Here is an 11,366-nt window from a genome sequence, read left to right as displayed (position 1 = left end):
TCTGGGTATTTTTTCTTCTGCCCAGATCATTTATTTATGTCTTGATAAATCTAGTGGACATGCAGAGGTGATAATAATGATCCTGTAAAGGTGATTACGGTCAAAAGATGTTTTTACACCAAGATCGAATCTTTGGAGGGAAAGAAAACTAAACAAACTGACGGCTTTAAAACTTTTACACAGTAATGTTTCATTTTTAGATGTTATACTTCATTATTATTTTTTACCCTTAATTTTTCTACTAATCTGCAGTAATGAAGACGTTTCCCCTGTTTGCTTCTCAGGTTATAAATAAATGTTCAAACTGGTGACATAAAGATGAAACTTTTTCTATTATCATGAAGTTTGTTTTCTGGAGGCTGCAGAGCCGACAGGCTGGAAAACCATCAGCTGTCAGGTTCAACCTGAACAATCTGTCCTGATCTGAACCAGAACCAGAACCAACAGAGGACAAATCATTTAGTTTAGAGAAAAACTAAATGAGCAAATTGAGGCACCAAGGAAACATTCTTGGACAGCAGAGAGAGAAAGTGATAAACATCTCACAGTAAACACCTACAGTGATTAAAACCTGTTTGTAACTCAGCAGGTTTGTAACTTTTTCATTGAAACATTTGAGACAAATCAGTTAAACAACTTAAAGCCTCCAGGCTAAAAGAGGCCAAAGCTTAAAGAGCATTATGTTCAGAATAAAAGAGGTTCAGGTGAGAATCAAAGTTTCCTTCAGATCAACATTAAACACGATTAAATAAATTAATAAAATCTGTATTTGATAAATATTAACATATCAGATGGTCGTGTCAACATGTGGAGAAACTTCAACATTTCAAGGTTCTTGGTTCTGTTGGCTCAGATTAGAACAAGCAGAAACTATTTAGCTTTATTGCTCTTGTGTTTCTGTGCAGAAATTTGTTGGTTGTTAAAGTTCTTTACAGATAAAACTGAAAATCTCCATTAATTTAATGAAATATTTATTAAAAATACAAAACATATTTAAAACTTTAAACCAAAATGTGAATTTGTTGTTTATAAACATTTATTTCCTGGTATCAATAATCAGACAGGATTCCTGTCATTTCAACAGGTGAACACACCTCTGCTGTCAGAGGGGGCGGAGCCTCATGTGGATCCGGTTCAGGATCTGGAGAATCAGGTTCATTTCTCCTGTTCGCTCCGACTCGATTTGTGTGAACAGAAGGAGAAGCAAAGATCTGATCAGGTGAGTTTTAACTCCACTTTCTACTGGTTTCCAGTCCTGACTGGGTTTTATCTCTTTGAGCTGCTGGACAGAACCAGAACCAGAACTGGACCTGGTTCTAGTTCTGGTTCAGAGCTGCAGCACCTGGTTTCAACCAGGAACTCTGATTTTCTCTGAGTTTTCAAACAGACTGAGGAGGAGAATAAAAGCTAAACTCTCCAGTCTTTCCTCATTTGGTTTGCTAAATGTTTCCCAGGCTGGACGGTGAATGTAACTCTGGTTCTGATCCATTTGGATGACATGTGTGGCTTGTAACACCTGATCATTTTCAGCATTAAAGCCTGTTTTTAATAAATAACCAAATCTCCTTATTTCTCAAGGTGATTTACACTGAGAGGTTCTGGTCGGGTTCTGGAACTGGAAAACGGACCTGGTGGAGCTCAGAGACAGAAATGAATGAAGTCCAACAGAACTATGAGGAAACTGAAGCTCCTGACCTTTGATCTACTCATAGCTCGATGGCTCAATGAGGAAACCGAAGCTCCTGACCTTTGATCTACTCAAAGCTCGATGGCTCAATGAGGAAACTGAAGCTCCTGACCTTTGATCTACTCAAAGCTCGATGGCTCAATGAGGAAACTGAAGCTCCCCGCCTTTCCTCAGAACTGATCTGGATCAGAACCTTTTCATCTGAATCAGCCAACCAGCAGTGGAGTTTCCTCCCTGTGTGTTGATGGGTATTTTTCCTTTCGAACCTTCATTAAAAGAACCACAGACAACGTATATGAATTTTATGACCAAGCTTTTGCAAAAGGAGAAGATTCAGCAAACTGCTCCTCCGAGCCGTTCACAGAGCGTTCTGAAGAGCCTTGGTTACAGCTTGTCTTTTATTATCAGGCAAAAAGAGGGAGGATAGGTAAGGAAGACAGCAGAGACTAAATACTACTGCACACAGACAGTTTCTAAGGTAGGGAGTATTCCAGTTGATAAGGAGGCACCTGTGGAAACATAATTTAAGGTCTGGGAAACACACAGTTAACTGTTTCACATGAAGACGAACAGGCAGATGTGACCTCCAGATCAGTTTATACACACATAAGGAAGAGAACACTTTAAACTGAAAATCACAATAATACTGAATGTTGATTAACTATTGATTAACATTAGACTGAATATGAACTAAAGTCATAATAAAATGATAATACCAAAAATTCTCTAACAGTGTCTCTGATGGTTCCAGTAGAAACAATGAACTGGTGTCAGAGACGATCAGCAACTGGGATCTGATGGAAGCTTTTCTGTTTGTTCTGAGAGGAAGAGGAAGATGATGATGAAGATTATGATGGTCCTCCTGCTCAGTAAGGTCACCTTCCTCTCTCTGCTCCTCTTTCTCTCCAGTCTCTCTGGAAGCTGCTGATCACCTCAGAGCTTCTTGGTTCTGGTCCGTTCTTCTCTCTAACTGACCCCTGGTGACCTCAGCTGGTTGTTGGTTCTGGTTCCAGCGACTCGTTTCTTTCCAGTCCTCCCAGTAGATCTCACTGGTTTATTGTTTTAGTTTTATTCTGGTCTCTTCCATCCAGCCAGTGGCTCCACTTTGCTGTTTCCTGTCTGGATTTAATTTTTCTGGTTTGGGTTCAGCAGCTGATCTGGTTATGATATTTTTTATCAGGTTGTAGTTCTGTCGGCATCAGAACCACTGAGACCCAAACAGACCAGTAATCTGGACATTAGCTCCCAGAAACATTAACCTCAGAAACCAGAGAGAAATGTTTGCAGATGTTGAACGTTCTGGTTTTCCTTCATTCTTCAGTTTTTCACATAAATGTTCATTTGAATCCAAGATGGCCGCCTGGGTGGTTGTAGTTTGTAGTTTATTTGACCTGAGTTCACCTCGGTCTCACAGGTTGGTGGTCATAATGTTCTGCTGCTGGTCTGACCATTAATGGAGAATCAGGTTCTGGTGGGTCCGATTCTTCTCTGGTTCACTGGTTTTATAAAAAAAAAAAAAAACTGAGTTTTTGTGTCACAAACATCAATTCTTAAGTCAATAGAAAAATTACAACATATTTAGACCAACATGTTCAACTAATCCTGGACCCGTTAACAAATATCTGGAATGTATTTATCAGTAGCTAGAATTAAACTTTTAAATTTCTGGGTTAAGACTGTTATTGTGTCTAAGCCCTTTTGAGATGACAATGAAGTTCTATTGAAATAAAACAAATATGTAGATTATACAGAAATGTCCAAATTGTTGTTTGATCAACAAAGACGCATCAGTTTCACAGCAGAAACTCCCTGAAAGTTACTGGCAGGTTTAAATTCTGTAAATATAACAAATCAGAACCAGAAGAAAAATAAAGTTAGAAGAATTTTAGTTTTCAGGAAGCCACAGAAACAAAATCTCTGCCCCAACAATCCCAAGAAACTAAAACAAAAATCTTTATCATCAAATCCATCCTTGAGATAAAACATCCTGAAAGCCGACTTCAGGATTACTGCAAATAACGACAAACAGCTATAACAACTCTAAAAAAACACATTCATGCTTTTTTAGAGTGTAATCTGTTTCAGTCCTTCAGTTTTTAAATGTTAACAGTTATTTTAATTCATTTTTATCAGTTTTATTGCTTAATGTGAGTTACATATTACATGAACAGAGATCATTGCTGCCCAAAAAAGAGTTCAGCATCACTGAGCTGTTTAGCAGACAGACTGAAATCTTTCATCACTAGTGAATAATTGATCATTATTTCTACACTAAACTCTCATCTTGTGTCCTCAGTTTCCCAGCATGCTCTGGGTGGAGTGGTGGAGGTTAACGAGGGGGCGGAGTCTGTCCTGCTGCCCTGCATTTACTCTGATATTCAACCTGAAGACCCGTTCCTCATCTGGACTCGCAGTGATCTCAGTCCTAACTCTGTCCACCTACGGAGAGAAAATGGTGACGATCTTAAAAACCAGAACCAGCGTTTCAGAAACCGGACCTCCATGAATCCTGACGCTCTGGATACTGGAAACTTCAGCCTGACTCTGAGGAAACCTGAGCAGGATGATGGAGGAAACTACAGCTGCAGCATCTCTGATGGAATAAAAGAACTGAACCTGAAACAGATTCACCTGAAGGTCAAAGGTCAGATAAACAAGCAGCAAACCCTGTTTTAAAGTTTTGTGCTATGAATGAATTTATTGAAATATGAAAATGAATAATTGTTCATAGTTTCTGTAACCATGGAGACCAGGCCCAGAATAACTCAGAATAATGGATAGATTATTTTTATAATGACATTTTATTAATACAATTATTTCTATAATCTGAGTTACTATGGAAACTGATTTATTTCCTATAAACCTGCTGTTAATACAAATGTAGATGTTTTCATTAATATTTCATGTTTCTTTAGTCTCCATAATTGACCTCAGTCAATATTTTAGTCTTTTATTAACAGTAAATCAGTCGGTTCTGTAATGACAGCAGCTTCATTCAAACATATTCATGTAAATATCAACAAAAATAAAATACAACATGAATTAGATAAATATTCAGCATCATTGTATGACTTCTTAAAAACACTTCATATTAAGCTTTTATGACCCTTTTCACTTTTTACAATGTTATTTATTTTATGCTGATCATTGACCAGCTGTATAAGCTGAACATTTACAGGATGAATCTCCAGGAATAATAATTCTCCATATATAATACAATAACAATAATTAGTATTAGTGTTTCTCATCTTCAGCCTCCACAGAACAAGCAGGTTTTGTAGATCTGCTATGTATAGATCAGACCCTCTGATGCATCAATAACTGTCCCATGAACCACTGATGGATCAAAGTTTCTGATTTCATGTTGATCATGAAAGAGAAACTGAACGACGACATCAAACCAGAATAATGATCCAAACTGTTTCTGCTCTTTTTGTTCTTTATTTCCTCTCAGCTGATCAGCAGGAGGTCAAGGTCACTGAAGGGTCAGATTCTGTCGTCCTGCCCTGCAGAACATCATCCCTCCTTCCTGAGGACACGTCAGTGGAGTGGACCCGGTCAGAACCAGAATTTATGATGGTCCACTCAAGCAGCAACCAAAGAAACCAGGACGGTTTTTACCGGGACCGAACAGAGATGAGCAAAGACTTCCTGAGGACCGGAGACGTCAGCCTGACCCTGAGGAAGCCCAGAGACGGAGATGATGGACGCTACGTCTGCACCGTCCACAGAGACCAGGACGTCCTGAGACAGACTGTGGTTCTGAAATATGTCAAAGGTCAGTACAGAAAATCAAGTTGGAGTTCCTGACTAAGGTCAAAGGTCAGACTGAGGTCAACCTTTCTCTGTTTTTCCACAGAACCGTTTCCTTCCTGGGCCTCAGCTCTGCTGGTTCTGCTGGTTCTGGTTCTCATCGTCTCTGCAGGCGTTTTCTATCATTTTAAAGATTATTTCCTGAAAGGTGAGTCTGAATGTTTCTGACCCAGAATGTTAGAGATCATGTGACCTGTCCTGGGGGTCAGAGGTCAACAGTTCATCTTGTCATCAGTTCAGATCTTTCTGTTCATTCATGTTCAGATTAAATGAAGCAAAGTTAGAAACATCATGAACAGAACCAGAACCAGTTGCTGTCTCTACAGTCTATTAGATTTAAAGGGACTCAGCTGGAAGCTTGTTCCAGATTTATGATGCCTAGAAGCTGAATGCTGCTTCTCCATGATTGGTTCTGGTTCTGGATGTAGAGCAGAACCAGAACCAGCAGGTTGTTCTGACTATCAGTGCTACCTCGTCACATTTTCCTACCGCAGCACGGATAGATAGCTAAGTCTATCTGTCAGTGCTACCCGTCCAAAACTCCTACCGTCATGTTTACAAACAGGAAACTACAGCAGGTTGTTAATGATAAATATATTAGATAACATTATTTGAGTGACGGGACTGAAGTGGAAGCTAAAGAGTTAGCTTAGCTTAGCATTGGAACAATTTATATACATGACGAAACCACAGGAAGATCACTTCCTTCATCTGAATATCCTACCTATTTAAAATAAAAAGCTATAGATTTATGCACTAATCCTTTTACTACAATATCATACCTGTTAAAAATATTTTAAATACAGAGGTGTTTTTTGGGAATAAAAAAGTATCAGACAGGGAAAACAGGTTTTTATTGGAATTAAATTAAAGACAAATACAAATCACCGCAACCCTTTTTTACACATTAATCTGTTGTATGACAGACTTTATTAAATGCAGTTCAGCCACAACGTGTCCATCGAACTGCACAGGAAATGATAGGATATGATCCATGTGCACTAGTATTATACGGCTATTACAGCTTCAATCCCACATAGTATCGCTACCAACATCTATTTAGCAAGGTTTAGTAATAAACAGTGTTATTAAACTAAAATATTTTAAAGTATAGGGGCAAAAAGCCACAAAACAAAGTATTTTGTCCTGATTAACCTCCAAATAATAACTTGTTTACAGTAACGACATTACAGATACAAAACTAAAGACATTTAAAACTATATTTACAAGCTGCTGTCATATAAACTAAAATCATGAAGTAATACAGCAGCTTAATGAAAGCCAGATATAAAATAAGTTAAATAAAGCTTAACAATCGTAATCTGCCATGAAATAAAACACATGAAACGAAACTTCCACAGGCAGGACATATTTATAAGAGATCTGCTGAGTAAGCAGTTTGTGACGTAGCATCGATGTGTATTTCCACAAGGTAGGACGGATTTACAGGTAGCACAGATCTTCAGAACAGCTGCAGATCTTTAATCCGTTCAGTGATTTATAAACTACCAGCAGGATTTAAGTCTGTTCCTCTCAGTGAAGGACTGGAGCAGTGGGCGATTTGGTGTTTGGATGTTTTATTAGTTACTAATAAAGTTAAAGTAAAAGAGAGCAACTCAACATAATTCACCATTTTAAAGTAAAACTCGGCCTCTTCTGGGCAAAATGAGCAAACAGAAAATGTCTAAAGTAATAAAATACAAACTTTATTCTTAATAAACACAAATAGATTATAAATTTCCAGTCTGATGGAAACTCTCTCATAAATACACATAAACTACCTACAAACACAACTTCTGCAGATCTGCACTGATTCCTGAACATCTGAACAAAACATTGCTTTCAACATGTCTGCGCCCCCTAGTGGTGAAGCTACAAACTACAGTTCAGTTCTGCCTTCAGAACAGTTGCCTTGGTGATTTAACTCTGCTGTAGGATTTTTCTCTCTGATTTGAACGTCTCAGTTACAAGGAAACATTTCCACCAGAAAAACCTTCATGGTCTCTGAGCTGATGGGTCCATCGAGGTCCAGGAAGAACTCAGACGATATCAGCTGATCATCACATACTCTGCTCCACTGTCTCTCTCTCTCCCATCTTGTCCTCTGTTGTCTCTCAGCTCCACTGGTGAAGGTGGATTCAGGGGTGAAGTTTGTCCTGCTGCCCTGCAGAACCAAAGTCTGCCTGCCTGGAGGCGCTAGAGTGGAGTGGAGGGACGGAGAGAACAGGACGGTCCATGTGTATCGGAACGGTTCTGATGATCCTGAGGAACAGAACCTGACCTACAGCAACAGAACCAGGATGAATGACGACCCACTGAAGACTAAAGACCTCAGTCTGACTCTGGAAAGTCCCTCAGTTACAGACAGCGGGATCTACACCTGCAGAGTCGGGAACCGAGTCATCCTGATGATGAAACGGGTTCATCTCCAGGTCAAAGGTCAGTGGTATAAATGTTGGAGTTTTTCCTATCAGATGATTGGTGGTGATCAATAGTGATGATTGGCTGATTAGAAGGTCAAAGGTCAGTGTGATGTAATGAGTGATGAAGATGAGGAACCAGACCTGGAGGTTGAGGACAGTCAGGGACCAGAGCCCTGAAGAAGCAACTGAAGGCTTTGACTAGGACAGTGCTCCCTGCTGGAGACACTCGTTAGAGTTCAGAACCACCAGACGGGTCAGATCCATCAGAACTGAAGTCCCTGCAGCCTGGAAGCAGCAAACATGTTGTGAATGAGGATGGATGTGGCTATTGATGGATATTTTGTATTTAATATGCTCACATGGCCGATGAGGCTGGAGAGCAAAGAGGTTGTAAAGAAAAGGTGGAAGAGGTTTGGACAGATGGTATTTGGTTTACCTCAGAGGATCCAGAGTCTTGGTCTGTTGCCCTCTAGCAGGAATCTCTGCTCCTCCTGGACGACATCAGGAGCTGATTTTGGTCTGACTGAACACTTCAATGTCAACATGTGGAAAAGTTTTCCAAAAACCAACAAATCAGCAGAAGATCAGAGATTATCTTGGCAGATTCATCCTGAACATTTATTGAAAAGAATTATAATCCCACCAGTACAATATTTGGGAACCAAAACATTAAAAATGGCATAGAAATTTTTAGAGAAGGTTAATTGAAATCAACTATGGAACATGTAAAGTAAATAAAATGAAGTCAGCTCCATTCTCAAGGTCAGAAGTGATGTACAAGGTAACATTAGCTAAACTCAGCTGTGTTTCACAATCAGTCACTGGGAAACTAAAGGTTTTTATGTTTCAATAGAAAGTGGCATTAAGGAGTTGGAGAGACTTTTAATGTCCACTTTGCATAACAATGTTTCACCTACATTTTCTCACATTGGCAACCAAATAACTGTTACCTGAACCTGAACTTATCTGAACCTGAACTCAAAACCCTCTTTGCTCAAAGCATCATGTACTGATGTCACTTTTTCCCTGTTAATGGATCTTTGCAGACTGTGTGCAGTGTCCCATCGTGCATCTTCAGTTTTTCCCACTGTCTTAGGATTTTGAGCACAAAGCAACTCAACTCTCGCTGGTCTTGATGGTCGTCTCCCTCAAATGATGAGTGGATGACTTGAGATTGAACAGCATCATTTCTCTGGCTGTCATGAAGCTCTTAAAGTGAAAAACCAGGCAGATGGTTTTCACCTGACTGGACCAACTGGACCAGCATGAAACCATGAATATCTGCTTTGGACCTTCATCCATATGACCTGCTAATACTGCAGATACTTCAGTCTGATAGGGACTCAGTTTTCAGTTCACTCAGTCTGGCTGCATGCTGAATGTTTTGGTGGTTGACAAAATATACACAATATAAATTGTTTTAAAATTATTAGACATTGTTTGACACTTCACTGTGCAGAGATATTTTTAAATTCACTGATCCTCTCACATTTTACCTACAGAGCTACTGTCTGGTCTCAGACTAATCAAACTATACTCAAACCACTAGCAAGTCTGTATAATCAGGCCTGAAAGGTTTTATATCAAAAGCTGATTAGATTCCATCACTGTCACATTTTGGTTAAATTTGGCATTTTGGATTTTACAAATTTTCTAAATTATAATGTTTTAAAATTGATTTTTAAGTGTTTAAATGGACTTGCACCAACACTACTAAGCGATTGTATACAGAGACTGCAGGGCAACAGGAGATCTACCAGAGCACCTTTGGATGGAAATTGTAAAGTTCCCTTTCGAAGAACCACCTTTCTGTGAGAGGATCTACAACTTCGAACTCACTTCCTGTTTATTTAAAGTCTGTAACCAGTTTTAGAACGTTCAAAAGTCAAACAAAACTCTGGTTATGTCAAAAACAGACCTGTACTCATTTTTGATGTTTTACATTTCGCTGATTGTATATATTATGTTGTGCTATTTTAACTGATTATCATTTCAATTTTTAGAGTTACTTTTTAAAAGCCCATCTAGGGACAAGTGCTGCGAATTAGCTGTTGCTGTTGCTCCATGATGCAAACATGGGACTACTGTTTTATTCAGTTTGTCTATGTCAATGTGTGTCCGTCCCTATCAAATAAACTAAAAAAAAAAAAAGAAGAAGACGACAGTCTGGACTACAGACTATAATCTTTGTAGACTGATGTTGGAATGACTTTAATTGGTTTTCTCTAAATATTGAATTATGTTTCCTTCAAAGAAGTTTATGAAGATTAACCAAACTGGGCACTTTATTAGTCCAGTCACTTGTTAGAATATTGTAAATTGTTTTTGTTTTTCTTTCTTCAGATATTGTTGGTCAGTATCAGCCTGACCTTAAAGCATCTCTGAAGAAGAAGTTCCAGAGTCTCTCTGAAGGCGTCGCTGAACCTGGAAATCAAACGTTTCTGAACCAGATCTACACAGAGCTCCACATCACAGAGGGGTTAACTAGAGAGGTCAACCAGGAACATGAGGTCAGACGGATTGAAACAGCATCCAGGAAACAAGAAACAATCAGGAGAGAAGACATCTTTAAAGCCCCACCTGGGAGTGATCAACCAATCAGAACAGTGATGACCATGGGAGTGGCTGGCATTGGGAAAACACTGTTAACACAGAAGTTCACTCTGGACTGGGCTGAAGGCAGAACCAACCAGAACATCCAGTTTATATTTCCATTCACTTTCAGAGAGCTGAATGTACTGAAAGAAGAAACCAGTTTGGTGGAACTGATTCATCACTTCTTTCCTGAAACCAAAGGAATCAGCAGCTTTAAAAAGTTTCAGGTTCTGTTCATCTTTGATGGTCTGGATGAAAGTCGACTTCCTCTGGACTTTCACAAGACTAAAATATTAATTGAACCTGAAAAGTCCACCTCACTGGATGTTCTGCTGACAAACCTCATCAGGGGGAACCTGCTTCCCTCTGCTCTCCTCTGGATAACCACACGACCTGCAGCAGCCAATCAGATCCCTGCTGAGTGCGTTGGCATGGTAACAGAGGTCAGAGGGTTCACTGACCCCCAGAAGGAGGAGTACTTCAGGAAGAGATTCAGAGGTGATGAAGAGAAGGCCAGCAGGATCATCTCCCACATCCAGAAATCAAAAAGTCTCCACATCATGTGTCACATCCCAGTTTTCTGCTGGATCACTGCTAAAGTTCTGGAGGATGTGATGGAGACCAGAGAGGGAGGAGAGCTGCCCAAGACCCTGACTGAGATGTACATAGAGTTCCTGCTGGTTCAGCTCAAAATCAAGGAGGAAAAGTTTGATGGACGACGAAAGACAAAAAGTATCTGGAGTCCAGAGAACAGGAAGCTGATTGAGTCTCTAGGAAGACTGGCTCTAGATCAGCTGCTGGAGGGAAACCTGGTCTTCTATGACAAAGATCTTGATAAATGTGGCATC

At 39.6% G+C, this 11,366-nt stretch overlaps 1 protein-coding gene and 1 long non-coding RNA gene across 2 annotated transcripts in view; both read left to right on the top strand.

Moving 5' to 3' along the window:
• The first annotated feature begins 1,022 nt into the window (after positions 1–1,022).
• LOC106942791 (uncharacterized) lies at positions 1,023–2,133 on the top strand. Its single transcript, XR_001423718.1, has 2 exons — positions 1,023–1,219; positions 1,579–2,133. It is a non-coding gene; the product is annotated as an uncharacterized LOC106942791 (long non-coding RNA).
• A 279-nt stretch (positions 2,134–2,412) lies between these two features.
• Positions 2,413–11,366, top strand: part of LOC106942790 (NACHT, LRR and PYD domains-containing protein 3-like) — a gene marked incomplete at its 3' end in the record, with an annotated part of 14,071 nt that continues 5,117 nt past the window's right edge. Inside the window, exons 1-6 of the mRNA XM_015026128.1 lie at positions 2,413–2,556; positions 3,984–4,331; positions 5,142–5,465; positions 5,547–5,648; positions 7,619–7,939; positions 10,267–11,361. Of these exons, the coding sequence (XP_014881614.1) occupies positions 2,523–2,556; positions 3,984–4,331; positions 5,142–5,465; positions 5,547–5,648; positions 7,619–7,939; positions 10,267–11,361 (2,224 nt within the window). The remainder of the gene's footprint in view (positions 2,557–3,983; positions 4,332–5,141; positions 5,466–5,546; positions 5,649–7,618; positions 7,940–10,266; positions 11,362–11,366) is intronic.

The sequence above is a fragment of the Poecilia latipinna genome, unplaced genomic scaffold (genome assembly GCF_001443285.1).
Source record: "Poecilia latipinna isolate Pla-1442-1.1 unplaced genomic scaffold, P_latipinna-1.0 Scaffold4561, whole genome shotgun sequence".
NCBI classification, from domain to species: Eukaryota; Metazoa; Chordata; class Actinopteri; order Cyprinodontiformes; family Poeciliidae; genus Poecilia; species Poecilia latipinna.
The sequence above is the reverse complement of the archived record's forward strand: the minus strand, read 5'-3'. Positions and strand labels throughout refer to the sequence as shown.